Raw genomic sequence first — 19,031 nt, 5'->3', positions numbered from 1 at the left:
ATCACTAACCTAATGATGTGGGGAGGCTATTATTTGGTGACTATGGGATGGAAATGAAAATACTATCAACAAATCTTGTCTATGCTTACACAGCAGTCACGGTTTGCGTACTGTTATCATACTACATGATTTTCTGTGGCTAAGCAGTTTTAGACTGGGATTACTATAATTATTTGTCTTCCTTATAGCAGTGATGTTGGATTTTGAGTGTATCAAAATTTAGGGAGATTGGATTACTAATTTTTGATGTCTTAATATCTCACGAAAAAAGGGTGAAGAGATAATATATTTAGGGGCTGTTGAGGGATCCTTGAGGGGGTATGGTTATAGTGGTGTTATTATACAGCTGAGGACCCAGAAGATAAATGAGATAGCCTCATTAAGATACATGTTACCTCAGAGTTGCCAAGTAAAAGAAATATCATTTATTTGGGTAGGACAGATGAACTAAACCTCTCTAATTGCTTTGCTTTGTTAAAAAAAATGTTTTTTTCCAGTGGTTTGAGGATTGGAGCAAGACATGACTGGTAGATGTGGTTTATAATCCTAATTGCTCTCGTCTCTATAAGCAGTTTCTCCCCTTCAGCACTGTTGACATTTTTTAGGCCGTGTAAGTCTTTGTTGTGGAGGGATGGCCTGTACACTGTAAGCTGTTTAACAGCATCCCTGACCTCTGTCCACTAGATGCCAGTTATAGCCCCATGGGTATGGCAATCCAAAATGTCTCTACACCGTTCCAAAGGTCCCAAGTTAAGAACCACTGCTTTAGTGGTATTTCTAAGGGGTGGTTCTGGCTCCATTTGTCTCTAGTTTACAGGAGACAGCTGCCACCTCCTCACTCTGATCAGTGCACTTCAGGTTCCTAGAGCAACTAATACGGCCTCAGCTCCCTCATCTGCCCCATGTCATAATAACCAAAGGGAACATCTGAAATGCATGGTAACAAAGGAGCACATTACCCATAAAAAAATGTATTAAGAAATGTCCGGTGAGACTGTAAAGTTCCTTCTCAGGTTTGTAACCACGTACGTGTAAGCATTGTGAGTGATCTCACCTCAGGGCTCTCTGGCTTGGAGTCTAATTTTCTATGTGTATGTCTTTTTCTTTCCCTAGGGCTTTACTGTGGTTGTGAGCTCAGTTCCAAATCAGAACCTAGAAATACAACCCTATGACCTCAGCATTGATATTTATAGCCGCTACATTTACTGGACTTGTGAGGCCACCAATGTCATTAATGTAACAAGATTAGATGGCAGATCAATTGGGGTGGTACTAAAAGGCGAGCAAGACAGACCTCGAGCCATTGTGGTTAACCCGGAGAAGGGGTATGTTACTAAAGTTCAGCTCATGTGTTATTTACCTTTAAGTATCCTGTGCTTCAGTGAAAAACTCGATATTCTCCATCTACCTGCCCCTGCATTTTCTTATATACTTGCTTTCTCTGATTTTACTGCCTAGAATTTCTTTCCTTAGTCACTATTGCTATAGTTCTAATTTCTAACCATACCTTCAGGACCATTGGAACCTCAACATCCTCTACGAAGTTTTCCTTGATCTACCCCACCCCAGCCAGGTGTGATTTTCCCCTCTCCCAAGTATCCAGCCCTCTGTATCTGTGCCTCTCTAGTTATGCTTAGTCCTCTACCTTACACTTAATTGTTTTTCAGGTCATATTTTCTACTAGACTTCAGGTTCCTTTATGACAAGAACTAATACGTTTTCTTTCATTCAATACAGAGATTTACATTTGGTCAACAGTACTTATTTGCACCTGAATGAATAAGGAATTCATCAGGGGAAGTAGCTTATTTCAAAAGAGTTACAGGAAAGAGATGAGCTCTAGAAGTTAAATATGAGAAATAATTCATATGTGACTTATTTTTAGATATGAAATAGACTAATTGAAGAAGGAATTTAAAATTTGGTGTTCAGGTCTTCCTGGTTAACTGATCTTTTATTTCTTTTATTTTATTTATGTATTGTAATATTCCAAAAGCATAGGTATGCCTGTGTCTATCACTTCATTTTATTTTAAAGTAATCTCAACACCCAATGTGGGGCTTGAACTCACAACCCTTGGGATCAAGATTTGCATGCTCCACCCACTCAACTAGCCAGGCACCCTTATCACTCATTTTATTAATCCATGAAAATTAGCTCCCTAAGAACTTCTATGTGCCCTGTGTTACTATTATTGAACATAATAAAAGTATCCCATGGCCTCTAAAAATATATATTTTAAAACTTTTAAAAATAAGATTTTAAAATACTCCTTTATCTTAAGAATATTCTCATTTTGTATGGTTTCTTACTTTGCTGAACTTATTGTTTCTTCCTTTCTCTTCAGGTATATGTATTTTACCAATCTTCAGGAAAGGTCTCCCAAAATTGAACGGGCTGCTTTGGATGGAACAGAACGGGAAGTCCTCTTTTTCAGTGGCTTAAGTAAACCAGTTGCGTTAGCCCTTGATAGCAGATTGGGCAAGCTCTTTTGGGCAGATTCAGATCTCCGGCGAATTGAAAGCAGTGATCTCTCAGGTACCCAAGAAATGTATTTCCTTATTTTAATTTGAGTTATTGAGATGATTCATTAATAGAATTTGTATTTTTCTTCCATTGTATTATTTTTATGCACGTTTCTTTACAGTTCTATTTACTAAAGGGTAGTTAGCATCATGTTGATTGGGAAGTACTTTCTCTTTTTTTTTTTTTTTAAAGATTTTATTCATTTACTTGACAAAGACACAGCGAGAGAGGGAACACAAGCAGGGCGAGTGGGAGAGGGAGAAGCAGGAAGTACTTTTTCTTCAACCATCAACATGATTAGTTCCTCTCTTATCTAATAATTTCCTAATTTTCTTGATTTGGGCTCTGTAAATAATATATTTCTAATGCATCACTTCTCCCTTCCTAATTCTTATGCTCTAGTTTATGTTCTTACCTTCTCTGGCCTGAGGTTCTAGCCAGTGAAATCTCGTCCCTGCTGATTTTCCCCCCTGAAAGCTTATACACTGTTCCTAAATTAATTTTCTGAAGCGTGGTTTCTAATCATGTCGCTGCTACTAAAAAAATCTTCAGGATAGTCTCATAACCTGAAGAAAAAAGTCTAGTTGTATTTTCACAAACCCATCGTCAAACTCAAATAATCATACCATTGCTGGTGTTTTAACCAAATTAAATCATTTGTTGGTTCTTCATATTTACTTTCTTATTTGTCTTCACACCTCTGTCTACAACATAGTTACTTCACCTCTACCCCCCACCCCGAATTTCTGATGTCCAAATAACTCTGTGTGGCCTTACTAGTTGATCAGGTAAATGAAATTAAAATAATACACTATTTATGTCTACCAGAGTGGCAAAAATATGTTAAAGTTGATTATGACCAATATTGGTCAGAATGGTAGAGAATGGCATGCTCTCATGTACTTTGGTATAAGTGGAATTGGTAAGATCTTTTTGGAGGGCAATTTGTCAGTCAATTTCCCTTTTAGATAGCTTTTTTTTTTTTTTTTTTTTTTTACAGAAATACCCATTTGTACAAGGGTCCCTGCTTAGCATTATTTATAATAGTCTGTCACAGGGAAATACATTCTGGTATATCTAGTGTATAGAATATTACAATCATTCAAAAAAATGAGGTAGATTTGTGTGCACTGACATAGAAGGATAATTTTTAAAAACTAGGTTGTATAACAATGTTTATTAAGACCTAATTTTGTTTAAAGTTTATTTATTAAAGATTTTATTTATTTGAGAGAGGGAGTGAGTGAGAGAGAGAAAGAGTGGGGGAATAGCAGAGGGAGAGGGAGAAGCATATTTCCCCCTGAGCAGGGAGCCCGATGATGTGAGGCTCGATCCCGAAGGCAGATGCTTAACTGACTGAGCCACCCAGGTGCCAACAAGTTTTGTTTAAAATTTAAATTAATTTTATATACGTATACACACACACAGACTATATTTGATGACAGCTTGCCCTCTAAAAATATTTATACTATGAAAAAAATATATACTATGTATACACATGTGTACATATACACACATACCAATAGGTGTACATACTGTTAAGAAACATATGAGTATATATGTTTGTATTTTCCTCAAGGAATAGGCAAGGAGATACACCTTGAGAAAGGTCTGGAAGGCTAGTGTACTAATATGTTAAAGAGTATTTATTTCTGTATCATTTGAATTTTTATATGTTTGAATACATTTGTAATTTTTTTAAAAACTAGAAAATGCTCTTATCTTTTCAGGTTCAAATGCCTCCTTCCATTATGCCTTCTCTGAGTCTAGTCATGCACACATTTATACATGTGTGTACACATACCTCACATGGTATATTCTTTCCCTCATCGGATCACCTATAATCTCTTATGTCACCTCTAATTTGAATAATAGTTATTTATGTTAGTGTTTTAATTCTTATTAGTCTTGAGGGTGGGGTTTTTCCCCCTTCTTTTCTCTCTCTTTTCATTTATGATGTTTGTTTTTCATTTTAAAAGTAATACATGTCAATTAAAGACAGTTTAGAAAAGAAAAAGAGAAGAAAAAAATCCAAAACACCATCATTAGTAACACTTAGTAACACTTTAACTTCCATTTTTTTAATGCATTTTTTTCCAGTCTTAATTATGAAATGGTTCCAACATACAGAAAGTATAAAGTTCCTGCCATCAGCTTTGTTAAATCTAGTGTTTGGGGCCATATGTGCTTCCCTTCCTCCTTGTCTTCCTTGAGATGGACCATTAGAGAGAATTCTGAAGCCCTTACATATCCCTTCCCAATTCTTTTCTCCTCCCTCTTTTCCCTGAGGTAACTTTTGATGTTTTTCATTGCCATGCATATTTTGTTCTGTGTGTGTGTTTTTTACCATACATACACACATATGCATTTAAACTTTTTTCACTTTTTTTTTTTTAATATTTTATTTATTTATTTGACAGAGAGATAGAGAGAAAGCATAAGCAGGCAGAGAGGCAGGCAGAGGGAGAGGGAGAAGCAGACTCCCCACTGAGCAGGGAGCCCAACGTGGGGCTCGATCCCAGGACCCTGGGATCACGACCCGAGCCGAAGGCAGACGCTTAACCGACTGAGCCACCCAGGCGCCCCTTCACTTTTTAAACTTAATATAATAGTCTCATGTATTCCTTTGTAGCTTGCTTTTTTCAGATATATCATGGATTTGAGATAATCCCTGTTGATCCACAATTCTATGTCATTTATTTTCACCACTAAATAGTATTCATTGTATGAATCATTCTACACTTTATTGTATCTAAACTGCTGTTCCCAGTGTTTTTGGCATTAAAAGCAGTGCTTTAGTGAGTATTCTTGTGCAGATATTTGAACATTTCTCTGTGGCCTAAACCTTGTAGTAGTATTGCTATGTAATGTGCTATGTATACATTCACCTTGAATAGATACATCCAGGTTGCTGTTCAGGGATTATATCAATTTAAAATCCTCACCAGAAGTATAGGACTTGTCCCTCCAATATTTGGTATTGTTGGACTTCTAAATTTTTACCAATCCAATAGTTTAAAAGCTATATCTCATTAATAAAATTTGCATTTCCCTGTTTGATATTAACTTATTGGTCATTCATGTTTCTTCCGTGAATTGCTATTTATTGCCCATTTTTCTATTACTGATTTTTAAAAATTCTTTAACAGACTATTAATCCATTATCAAGTTACATATATATTAGAGGAGAATTGGCATGTTTAAGAAATTCAATCTTTTCATCCATGACTATAGTATATCCCTCCATTTGTTTAGGTCTTGTTTGATAATTTTTAGTACATCTTTACACTTTCCTCTGTAGAGAAGGATAGGATATATATTGCATAAATCTTCTTCCAATTTGTAATTTACCTTTTCATTCTTCCAGTGGTATCTTTAGATGAAAAAGAAGTTCTTAATTGTAGTGCAGTACAGTTTACTAATTTTTCCCATTATGATTAGTGCCTTTTATGTTCTATTTAAGAAATCTTTGCCTACTACAGAGTCACAAAGATATTTTGTTGTGTTTTTTTTTTTTCCCTAAACTTTGTTTAACTTTTCTCATTGAAATCTGTGACCCATTTGGAATTTATTTTTGTGCATGTTGTGATGTAGGGATTAAAAAAAATTTTTTTTCCCATATTACTATTTGATTTAACATCAGTTTTTGAGAAGATGATTCTTTCTCCACTGTTCTCTAACATCATCTTTGTTATAAATGAAGTGACTGTATTTGTATGAGTTTGTTTTTGGAATCTAATGTTCCCTTGGTCACTTGTCTTATGTGATATTTTATTGTCTTAATTGTTACAATGTTATAACAAATTTATCTGGCAGTGTTCGTCTTTAATATTTCTTTAAGACAGCTATTGATCCTTTCTATTTCCATTTACATTCTAGAATCTGCCTCTGAGTTTCCACTAAAAATGAAAGAAACCTAGTAGAATTTTGACTGGGTTTGCTTTGAATTTACAGGTCAATTTAGGGAGAATTATTATTTTTTATAATATTAGTCTTCCAAACCATGAACATGGTATATCCCTCCGTTTATTTAGAACTTTAATTTCCCTCAATGTTTTATAGTTTTCTGTGTAGAGATCTTTCCCATCTTCCATTAGAGTTATTCCTTGGTATTTGAGGCTTTTGAATGCTTATGGTAAAGAGTATTTTAAATTTTTAATACTTCATTTTCTGACTATGGCTGGAGTATAAAAATAGTTTCCTTTTGTCTCCCATTCTGTTATATTGAGCTCATTCCCAGGGACCTTGCTAAATTCAGTTATCTGTGGTTTCTTTTTTTTTTTTTTTTTTAATTTTTTATTGTTATGTTAATCCCCATACATTACATCATTAGTTTTAGATATAGTGTTCCATGATTCATTGTTTGTGCATAACACCCAGTCCTCCATGCAGAACGTGCCCTCCTCAATACCCATCACCAGGCTAACCCATCCTCCCACCCCCCTCCCCTCTAGAACCCTCAGTTTGTTTTTCAGAGTCCATCGTCTCTCATGGTTCTTCTCCCCCTCCGATTTCCCCCCCTTCATTCTTCCCCTCCTGCTACATTCTTCTTCTTCTTTTTTTCTGTCTTAACATATATTGCATTATTTGTTTCAGAGGTACAGATCTGAGATTCAACAGTCTTGCACAATTCACAGCGCTTACCAGAGCACATACCCTCCCCAGTGTCCATCACCCAGTCACCCCATCCCTCCCACCCCACCCCCCACTCCAGCAACCCTCAGTTTGTTTCCTGAGATTAAGAATTCCTCATATCAGTGAGGTCATATGATACATGTCTTTCTCTGTTTGACTTATTTCGCTCAGCATAATACCCTCCAGTTCCATCCACGTCGTTGCAAATGGCAAGATCTCATTCCTTTTGATGGCTGCATAATATTCCATTGTATATATATACCACATCTTCTTTATCCATTCATCTGTTGATGGACATCTTGGCTCTTTCCAGTTTGGCTATTGTGGACATTGCTGCTATAAACATCGGGGAGCACGTACCCTTTCGGGTCCCTACTTTTGTATCTTTGGGGTAAATACCCAGTAGTGCAATTGCTGGATCATATGGTAGCTCTATTTTCAACTTTTTGAGGAACCTCCATACTGTTTTCCAGAGTGGCTGCACCAGCTTGCATTCCCACCAGCAGTGTAGGAGGGTTCCCCTTTCTCCGCATCCCCACCAACATCTGTCATTTCCTGACTTGTTAATTTTAGCCATTCTGACTGGTGTGAGGTGGTATCTCATTGAGGTTTTGATTTGGATTTCCCTGATGCCAAGCGATATTGAACACTTTTTCATGTGTCTGTTGGCCGTTTGGATGTCTTCTTTGGAAAAATGTCTGTTCATGTCTTCTGCCCATTTCTTGATTGGATTCTTTGTTCTTTTGGTGTTGAGTTTGATGAGTTCTTTATAGATTTTGGATACTAGCCCTTTATCTGATATGTCATTTGCAAATATCTTCTCCCATTCTGTCAGTTGTTTTTTGGTTTTGTTGACTGTTTCCTTTGCTTTGCAAAAGCTTTTTATCTTGATGAAGTCCCAAGAGTTCATTTTTGCCCTTGCTTCCCTTGCCTTTGGCGATGTTTCTAGGAAGAAGTTGCTGCGGCTGAGGTCGAAGAGGTTGCTGCCTGTGTTCTCCTTTAGGATTTTAATGGACTCCGGTCTCACATTGAGGTCTTTCAACCATTTGGAGTCTATTTTTGTGTGTGGTGTAAGGAGATGGTCCAGTTTCATTCTTCTGCATGTGGCTGTCCAATTTTCCCAACACCATTTGTTGAAGAGACTGTCTTTTTTCCATTGGACATTCTTTCCTGCTTTGTCAAAGATTAGTTGACCATATAGTTGAGGGTCCATTTCTGGCCTCTCTATTCTGTTCCATTGATCTATGTGTCTGTTTTTGTGCCAGTACCATACTGTCTTGATGATGACAGCTTTGTAGTAGAGCTGGAAGTCCGGAATTGTGATGACGCCAGCTTTGCTTTTCTTTTTCAACATTCCTCTGGCTATTCGGGGTCTTTTCTGGTTCCATACAAATTTTAGGATTATTTGTTCCATTTCTTTGAAAAAAGTGGATGGTATTTTGTTGGGGATTGCATTGAATGTGTAGATTGCTCTAGGGAGGATTGACATCTTCACAATATTTGTTCTTCCAATCCATGAGCATGGAACGTTTTTCCATTTCTTTGTGTCTTCCTCAATTTCTTTCATGAGTATTTTATAGTTTTCTGAGTACAGATCCTTTACCTCTTTGGTTAGATTTATTCCTAGGTATCTTATGGTTTTGGGTGCAATTGTAAATGGGATCGACTCCTTAATTTCTCTTTCTTCTGTCTTGTTGTTGGTGTATAGGAATGCCACTGACTTCTGTGCATTGATTTTATATCCTGCCACTTTACTGAATTCCTGTATGAGTTCTAGCAGTTTTGGGGTGGAGTATTTGGGATTTTCCACATAAAGTATCATATCCTCTGCAAAGAGTGAGTTTGACTTCTTTGCCGATTTGGATGCCTTTTATTTCTTTTTGTTGTCTGATTGCTGTGGCTAGGACTTCCAATACTATGTTGAATAGCAGTGGTGATAGTGGACATCCCTGCCGCATTCCTGACCTTAGGGGGAAAGCTCTCAGTTTTTCCCCATTGAGAATGATATTCGCTGTAGGTTTTTCATAGATAGCTTTTATGATATTGAGGTATGTACCCTCTATCCCTATACTCTGAAGAGTTTTGATCAAGAAAGGATGCTGTACTTTGTCAAATGCTTTTTCTGCATCTATTGAGAGGATCATATGATTCTTGTTCTTTCTTTTGTTAATGTATTGTATCACGTTGATTGATTTGCGGATGTTGAACCAACCTTGCAGCCCAGGGATAAATCCCACTTGGTCGTGGTGAATAATCCTTTTAATGTACTGTTGGATCCTATTGGCTAGTATTTTGGTGAGAATTTTTCATCCATGTTCATCAGGGATATTGGTCTGTAATTCTCCTTTTTGATGGGGTCTTTGTCTGGTTTTGGGATCAAGGTAATGCTGGCCTCATAAAATGAGTTTGGAAGTTTTCCTTCCATTTCTATTTTTTGGAACAGTTTCAGAAGAATAGGTATTAATTCTTCTTGAAATGTTTGGTAGAATTCCCCTGGGAAGCCATCTGGCCCTGGGCTTTTGTTTGTTGGGAGATTTTTGATGACTGCTTCAATTTCCTTAGTGGTTATAGGTCTGTTCAGGTTTTCTATTTCTTCCTGGTTCAGTTTTGGTAGTTGATACATCTCTAGGAATGCATCCATTTCTTCCAGGTTATCTAATTTGCTGGCATAGAGTTGCTCATAATATGTTCTTATAATTGTTTGTATTTCTTTGGTGTTGGTTGTGATTTCTCCTCTTTCATTCATGATTTTGTTGATTTGGGTCCTTTCTCTTTTCTTTTTGATAAGTCTGGCCAGGGGTTTATCAATCTTGTTAATTCTTTCAAAGAACCAGCTCCTAGTTTCGTTGATCTGTTCTACTGTTCTTTTGGTTTCTATTTCATTGATTTCTGCTCTGATCTTTATTATTTCTCTTCTCCTGCTGGGTTTAGGCTTTATTTGCTGTTCTTTCTCCAGCTCCTTTAGGTGTAGGGTTAGGTTGTGTACTTGAGACCTTTCTTGTTTCTTGAGAAAGGCTTGTATTGCTATATACTTTCCTCTTAGGACTGCCTTTGCTGTATCCCAAAGATTTTGAATAGTTGTGTTTTCATTTTCATTGGTTTCCATGAATTTTTTAAATTCTTCTTTAATTTCCTGGTTGACCCATTCATTCTTCAGTAGGATGCTCTTTAGCCTCCATGTATTTGAGTTCATTCCGACTTTCCTCTTGTGATTGAGTTCTAGTTTCAAAGCATTGTGGTCTGAAAATATTCAGGGAATGATCCCAATCTTTTGGTACCGGTTGAGACCTGATTTATGACCTAGGATGTGATCTATTCTGGAGAATGTTCCATGGGCACTAGAGAAGAATGTGTATTCCGTTGCTTTGGGATGGAATGTTCTGAATATGTCTGTGAAGTCCATTTGGTCCAGTGTGTCATTTAAAGTCTTTATTTCCTTGTTGATCTTTTGCTTAGACGATCTGTCCATTTCAGTGAGGGGGGTGTTAAAGTCCCCCACTATTATTGTATTGTTGTCGATGTGTTTCTTTGCTTTTGTTATTAATTGCCTTATATAATTGGCTGCTCCCATGTTAGGGGCATAGATATTTACAATTGTTAGATCTTCTTGTTGGATAGACCCTTTAAGTAGGATATAGTGTCCTTCCTCATCTCTTATTACCGTCTTTGGTTTAAAATCTAATTTGTCTGATATAAGGATTGCCACCCCAGCTTTCTTTTGGTGTCCATTAGCATGGTAAATGGTTTTCCACCCCCTCACTTTCAATCTGGGGGTGTCTTTGGTTCTAAAATGAGTCTCTTGCAGACAGCATATCGATGGGTCTTGTTTTTTAATCCAATCTGATAGCCTGTGTCTTTTGATTGGGGCATTTAGCCCATTTACATTCAGGGTAACTATTGAAAGATAGGAATTTAGTGCCATTGTATTGCCTGTAAAGTGACTGTTACTGTATATTGTTTGTGTTCCTTTCTGGTCTATGTTGCTTTTAGGCTCTCTCTTTGCTTAGAGGACCCCTTTCAATATTTTTCTAGGGCTGGTTTCGTGTTTGCAAATTGCTTTAGTTTTTGTTTGTCCTGGAAGCTTTTAATCTCTCCTTCAATTTTCAATGACAGCCTAGCTGGATATAGTATTCTTGGCTGCATATTTTTCTCATTTAGTGCTCTGAATATGTCCTGCCAGTCCTTTCTGGCCTGCCAGGTCTCTGTGGATAAGTCTGTTGCCAATCTAATGTTTCTACCATTGTAGGTTACATATCTCTTCTCCCGAGCTGCTTTCAGGATTTTCTCTTTGTCTCTGAGACTCGTAAGTTTTACTATTAGATGTCGGGGTGTTGACCTATTTTTATTGATTTTGAGAGGGGTTCTCTGTGCTTCCTGGATTTTGATGCCTGTTTCCTTCCCCAAATTAGGGAAGTTCTCTGCTATAATTTGCTCCATTATACCTTCTGCACCTCTCTCTCTTTCTTCTTCTTCTGGGATCCCAATTATTCTAATGTTGTTTCGTCTTATGGTATCGTTTATCTCTCGAATTCTGCCCTCGTGATCCAGTAGTTGTTTATCTCTCTTTTTCTCAGCTTCTTTATTTTCCATCATTTGGTCTTCTGTCTCACTGATTCTTTCTTCTGCCTCATTTATCCTAGCAGTTAGTGCCCCCATATTTGATTGCACCTCATTAATAGCCTTTTTGATTTCTACTTGGTTAGATTTTAGTTCTTTTACTTCTCCAGAAAGGGTTTCTCTAATAACTTCCATGCTTTTTCCAAGCCCAGCTAGTATCTTTAAAGTGATGATTCTGAACTCTAGATCTGACATCGTACTAATGTCCGTATTGAGTAGGTCCCTGGCAGTCGGTACTACCTCTTGTTCTTTTTGTTGAGGTGATTTTTTCCGTCTTGTCATTTTGTGCAGAGGAGAATAGATTAATGAGAGAACAAAATGCTAGCAGGGTAACAACATCCCCAGAAAATATACTCTAAACAAATCAGAAAAGACCTGAAGCAGTGGGAAAAGAAAGGGAAACAGAGAAAAAAGAAAAAGATAAAGATAAAAACACACAAAAACAGAACAAAACAAAACAAAAACAGAATGTGATCAAATATGATCAGGCTGGTTTATAGATCAGTGCCACACACTAGATTTTGGGTGTATTTTGGTCTGTTAAAAGAAAGTGCCTCCCAAAATTTTAAAGAAAGAAAAACTTATATATGTACAAAAATAAGGGTTGATATGATGAAGGGATGGAATATGACTGTAAAGATGGAAATTATAAAAAATTTTATAAAAGGAATTGATAAGTTGTTTGAAAAAAGAAAGAAGAGGATTTAAAAAAAAAAAAGAAAAAGAAAAAAGGGAGAGAATGTGATCAGGCAGGGGAGTAGAAAAAAAACATACACTAGAGATTTAGAGTATATTTTGATCTGTTAGAAGAAACTATCTCAAAATTTTAAAGAGAGAACAACTTATATATATATATGCCAAAAATACGGGTAACTACTATGAAGGGATAGAATATGACTCTAAAAATGAAAAATAAAAATGTTTTTTTAAAAAAGGGATTGATAAGATGTTGGTTGAAAAAGGGAAAAAGAAAAATTCAAAAAAAAAAAAAAGACAGTTAAAAAAAATAATTAACTTTGAAAGACTAAAGAATCATGGTAAAAAAGCCATGAATTCTATGTGCAGTATTCCCCTAGCGCTGGAGTTCTGCCATTCTCACCGATCGGTAAACCTGGTCTTGGCTGGCTGTTCTTGCTGATCTTCTGGGGAAGGGGCCTGTTGCCGTGGTTCCCAAATGTCTTTGCCAGAGGCGGAATTGCCCTGCCCTTGCCCGGTCCGGGCTAAGTAATCTGCTCGGGTTTGCTCTTGGGAGCTTTTGTTCCCTGCAAGCTTTCCGTACAGCTTTGGCTGCGGAGAGTGAAAATGGCGGCCTCCCAGTCTCTGCCCCGGAGGAGCCGAGGACTCGGGGTCCCGCTCCTCAGTGCGCCCCCAGAGAAAAGCAGTCAGTCACTCCCGTCTCCCCGGTCTCCGGCCACACTCTGTACTCACCCGGCCTGTGACCGCGCGTTTCTGTCTCTGGCACCCGACCCCGTGTGTAGTCTCCAAACCCAGCAGATCCCTGCGGTGCGCTCCCGCACCTCTCCTCCCGGGGGAAGAAGGTGAGTCTCCCCGGATCTGCCGCTTGTCGGGTCCCTGCTGGAGGAGCAGTGGCCCGACTGTGCTGCGGATCACGGTTTATGGCAGCCCCGAGCTGAGAGCCCGCGCCTGGGCTCCGTCTCTGCAGCCGGCTTCCCCGCTCCGATCCCTGGGAGCTCTGCCGCACTCAGGCACCCCCGGTCTTTCTCTGACCCCGAGGGTCCTGAGACCACACTGTCCCACGAGGGTTCCACCCCCCACTTCGCCACCAGAGTGACGTCCCTCAGCGGAGCAGACTTCTAAAAGTTCCGATTTTGTGCTCCGCGGCTCTATCACTTGCCAGAAGCGGCTGATGGAGGCCCCTCCCCCGCCGTCTATCCTCCCGAATATCCCCTCGGATTCACTTCTCCGCACGTCCTACCTTCCAGAAAGTGGTCGCTTCTCTGTTCAGAGAGTTGTTGCTATTCTTTTCTTCGATCTCCTGTTGAGTTTGTAGGTGTTCAGAATGGTTTGATCCCTATCCAGCTGAATTCCTGAGAGGAGACGAAATCCAGGTCTCCTACTCCTCCGCCATCTTGCTCCGCCCAGTAACTCTATCTGTGGTTTCTTAAATCATTTACCTACAAATTAATGAAAGTTTCTTTTTCCTTGTTGCGTTATTGCACTGGCTAGGACCTCCAATACAATGTTGAATAGAGTAATAGAATCCTTGGGTTTTTTGGTTTTGTTTTATTTTTGTTTTTCTTGATTTGGGGGAAAGCATTCAGTACTTCATGATTAGGTATTATGTTTGCTAAGGTTTTTCTGTAGATCACATTTTTATCAGATTAAGGAGATTCCCTTCTGTTCCTAGTTTGCTAGAATAAATCAAACTTGGCATGATACATTTTCCTTTTTATATATTGCTGGATTTTGTTTAATTAAGATGTTTGTGTCTGTGTTCATGAGAATGATTACCCTATAATTTTCCTTTCTTATAATGTACTTGACGTTTTGCCATCAAGGTTACATTGGCCTCATGAAAAGAATTGTTTCCTCTTTTTCTATTTTCTGAAAAAGGTTAGTGTAATGTTGATAGTTGGTTTTTTTTTTTCTTCCTTATATACACACAATCAAACACTTTTGTCATGGGATCTCTTTCAGCTTTATATTTTTAGCCTCCCACAGAGCCTTTTACTACGATTATATTTAGTACATGCGTAGTTTATTGAGTAAATGAACATGTCTTTTCATTGTTGGTTCCAGTGTTTTACTTATAACTGCCATTAAAGTAGATCAGGTCCTCATCATGTCTGGCATCCTGCATTGACACTGTTGACAGCTCTTTTTTCTTAAGGACCACTTGAAACCATCCTTATGTTACCACCAGCTAATCTTTTTTTATTCACTCTTACTATTTTAGGTTTAATTTTAATTTTCATCAAAGTGATACATGTAAATATTTGTGGAAATCAAATGCTTCTACTTAGTTTATAACAAAAAACAAGTCTACTGTTCTACGTACTCTCAGTTCCCACTCTGAGGCATCTACTTTGTTATAACTTGCTTTAAAACAGCTATTTCTTGGTTTTTCAGTTTTAGACATCACAAATTGACTTCCTTTGATGGAAAATAAAATATTTGCTGTCTTAAACTGTATAGCCCCAAAATACTCATATGAACTCTCTTCCCATCCTCCCAGGATAGTTATAATTTTTAAGTTCATACTTAATTGTTATTTATGGCTATGAAAATATTACCATTAGCATGTTTCTTTCTATAGCTTTTTTCCCCTGAAGTTAATCTTGTCTAATGTAAATATTGTTTCAGTACCTACAGAACAGATGCATCAAGCAATCCATCTTTTTTCTTTTTAATTGGAAGCACTACCTCTTTATCATCTTGCTCCAATCTGGATTTGCTTGCTTTTTAAAGGCCAGCTTCCTTTCACTATTATTCTGGAAATGCACTTGCCAGTCTCCTTGGTGCTGAAACCTGTTTACTTGATTCCATTTCTCTGGCTAATTTCTTTTTCTTGGTAGAACACATCCTCTGTTAGCTTCTTGAAAGGAGTTTATAGGAGGTTAAATTCATTTATTTGTCTGAATTTTTTTCCCCTCACACTTGGTTGATAATTTGGATGTATATAGCATTCATGTTCCATAACTATTTTCTCCCAGTTTTGAAGGCAGAGCTCTATTGTCTTCTATTGTTGTTGGGAAGTTTGATGTCATTGTGATTCCTATTTATATGTGATCCTTTATTTTCCCCTCCAGAAGCTTTTAACATCTTCTCTTTTTCCCAGATGTTCTAGAATTTAATGATAATGTGCCTTCATGTGATTCCTCCCTGACTTCCCTCTTTGTTTCTTTCTTTCATTGAACTGGTTACTAGGTGAGTCCTTTCTATCTGGAAACTTACATCTTGAGTTCTGGGAAGTTGGTTTTTGTTTTTTGTTTTTTGTTTTTTAATGTTTCTTTAATGATTTGTTTTCTCATTCTGGAACTTTTACTCAATTGTTGGATCGTAACTGTAACTGTATTTTTCTCACATACTATCCATCTCTTTATCTTTTTGTTCTGCTTTCTGAGAGAGTTTTTCAAATTTATCTTCCAGCCCTCTTTTGGGATTTTTTTCCAGGTATCATATTTTTAATTTCCAAGGACTCTTGTGTTCTGGGATGCCTTGCCCCCATCAAAACATCCTGTTCTTTAGGTTTTTGTTGCTATTGATTTGGGGTTTTTTCCTGCTTTTAATTCCATCTGTTTCTCTAAATTCCTTTATTCTGTTTTGGGCTTTGAATATAAAAAAGTCATTTTCTTTAAATATGTGGTGATCCTTAGTTGTCTATATTTAATAGTGAGGCATTAAAATGCTGCCTTTCCCATTGCTGCGGCCTGTGAAGGAGTGGACATCTTATGGACACCTGGCTGTTTTCTAATGGGACTCCAAGGTGACACTATCTGAAGTTCTTTTTTCTTGGATACCTCATGTTTTTTATTTGATTATTGTTGTTTTTGGTTTGTTTTTCCTATAGGGATATCTTCCGGTCTTCTGTAGGAGGATAAAAGCTGGCTGCTAATATTCTTGGAATCTAGTGGGAAAAGGGCACAACTTATATTGGAGAATCTCATCAGTTAGAAAGTAGACTTTTAATTAATTCCCCTGTAAAATCCCATGTATGGCACTACCTCTTTGTCTGGTATGTTAAAATCTGGTTCAGCCTCTTTAGAAAGTATATCTTCAGTCTTCTAGTAAAGGAAGGGAGGAGACCCAGGAGCTGAATAACTTCTTGTACTTCTTTTCAGTCAGTCCTTTTCTCTCAGCCCCAACCATGTAACTCCTCCTTTTGCTCCATCCTAAATTACCTGGTGCTTCCAGTTTCTGAGCTAATTGATTTTGTTGTTGGCTTCACCAACTGCAGGCATTTAGCTTTCTCTGGGCTACTATGTCCCTGGTCTGCTCCAGCTTCTGAATTTTATATCATTTTGTCCTCTGCTGTCCTGTTTGTCCTTATGGATTATACCTTAATTTTTTACTACAATTTTAGGAAGGAGCCTAAGAAAACTTGTGTTTAACCCACCTTGGATCTGAATGTTGACTTAGGCAGTGCCTTCTCATCTGGAATATTTCCTCATTTTTCTCCCTTTTTAAAACTTAGCTTTATGCTTGCCTCTTTCCTAGAACTTTCCCTGATATTTCTAAAATACAAACTAATGCCCTTCTTTGATTAAACTCTCATCACTTAAGAACCATGAATATGTTCTATAGATATTTGAAGGACTATTATGGGGAGCAGGGAGGGAATGAATATATTTTTTTTTCTTTTTGAATGAGGGAGAAACGGGATAGAGAGAGTGGGGCACAGATTTCAACACACTGAATGAAAGAATTTTCTTATAGTTCAGCAGAACAGTTGCCTGTTAAGAGTTAACATCCCATATCTGGGATGTTGTAGAAAGAATTCTTACTTTGTGGTGAGGTTTGAACCAGGTCAGTCATTTGAATGAGTCATTTTTTTTTTGAATCAGTCATTTTTGAATCAATCATTTTTTCTGTGTTCTGAGTGGCCAGATGGAGTGTGGGTGGAGTGGTTCTTCACAGAGGCCTCAGGTATACTCAGCAAGTAGGGGAGGCCAAGAGCTCAAAGCTCTGGGCTCTATCCAAAGAAGTCCCATTTTTATCTGATTTATATGTTAAGGCTTTTCACAAAATGTAATTTGAGAAATGGACTATGCTTTTAAAAAAAATTTTGAAAGTTACTCTGTCTTTTCCATGTTTCTGTGAAGTAGAGTATTTACTATGTATTGGGCACTTACTTGCTTTTGTTTGTACTTAAATGTCTAGTCTGTTCTCTGGTATGTATATATCTTCTCAGAATGATTTTTAATTTTTGTGATAGATACCTTATATTTTCTATTTCAGTACTTTTGGAATCTAACTGGTATTTGATCAGTAGTTGCTGAATGTGTGATTTGACCCACATGAATCATTTCTATTGCACGTTCTCCTTTCCAAGGTGCCAACCGGATAGTATTAGAAGACTCCAATATCTTGCAGCCTGTGGGACTGACTGTGTTTGAAAACTGGCTGTACTGGATTGATAAGCAGCAGCAAATGATTGAAAAAATTGACATGACAGGCCGAGAGGGTAGAACCAAAGTCCAGGCTCGAATTGCCCAGCTTAGTGACATCCATGCAGTGAAAGAGCTGAACCTTCAGGAATATAGTAAGTGCTGATGGCATACTGTTAATTGCAGGACTCATGTTTGTTATAAGAAATTAAGATAGAATTAAGATGTTCTTCTGTGTCTTCTTACCTTTTTAAAATTTTACTTTTTTTTTTTTTTTTTAAGATTTTATTTATTTGACAGAGAGAGACACAGCAAGAGAGGAAATACAAGCACGGGGAGTGGGAGAGGGAGAAACAGGCTTCCCGCGGAGCAGGGAGCCTAATGCGGGGCTCGATCCCAGGACCCGGAGATCATGACCTGAGCCGAAGGGTGATGCTTAACTGAGCTACCCAGGCGTTCCTTCTTACCTTTTTCTTTAAAGATTTTCATGCACTTTTAATTTTGCCATTTTTTAAACTCTGTGTTTTTAAAGCCTTACATCAAACTCACCTGGGAGCTTTTTCAAATTAAACACCTTTTCCCCATAAAACAGAAGTGGGGGAAAGAAGTGGTCTGGCTCATTTTCAAAAATTTCCTCAGATACAACAAGGACTGCTTGTCATGCGTTCTTTCTCACCTTCAGCCCCTTTAAGAATACTGGTATAAAGTATATATTTCTTTTGTTCCCTGTGTGCCCCCATAGTTTGAACAAAAGCAATAATTATATTTATATAATGATGAATATAGTTATCTTGGAATAACCTTATTAAGCAAAAACAAATTAAAAATTAGTGTGTTCAGAAGTTTTTGAAATGAACTTAGAGAAAACTGATTAACAAATGCTTGGTTTTCTTCCTCCTAGATAAATTTCTCAATTCTCAGCTTAGAAAAGTACCCATAAATTTTTTTTTAATTTACTGAAAGCTTTTAAATATGGCTAATCATCTTGCCTTAATTTCTTGTTAATATCAAAAGACTCCTCATAGCAGTCACTACTATGGGTTTTGTGTGATTGTACCAGGAATGCTAATGTTAAATGAAATATTAAAGAGAGAACTACTGAACGCTTGAACTTCTCAACCTGAGGCTTTCAAATCAAACTGGAATATGAAAGGAGAATAGTGGAATGAGAGCACCATTGCTTGT

At 37.5% G+C, this 19,031-nt stretch overlaps 1 protein-coding gene across 2 annotated transcripts in view; it reads left to right on the top strand.

The window, feature by feature from the left end:
* Positions 1–19,031, top strand: part of LRP6 (LDL receptor related protein 6) — a 180,922-nt gene that overhangs the window by 134,269 nt on the left and 27,622 nt on the right. For both annotated transcript variants that reach the window (XM_036076228.2, XM_078075619.1), the window contains 3 exons: positions 1,114–1,325; positions 2,348–2,538; positions 17,792–18,001. In XM_036076228.2, the coding sequence (XP_035932121.1) occupies positions 1,114–1,325; positions 2,348–2,538; positions 17,792–18,001 (613 nt within the window). The remainder of the gene's footprint in view (positions 1–1,113; positions 1,326–2,347; positions 2,539–17,791; positions 18,002–19,031) is intronic.

The sequence above is a fragment of the Halichoerus grypus genome, chromosome 6 (assembly GCF_964656455.1).
Source record: "Halichoerus grypus chromosome 6, mHalGry1.hap1.1, whole genome shotgun sequence".
Taxonomy (NCBI): Eukaryota; Metazoa; Chordata; class Mammalia; order Carnivora; family Phocidae; genus Halichoerus; species Halichoerus grypus.
Note: the sequence above shows the minus strand (reverse complement) of the source record. Positions and strands in the feature narration are given on the sequence as shown.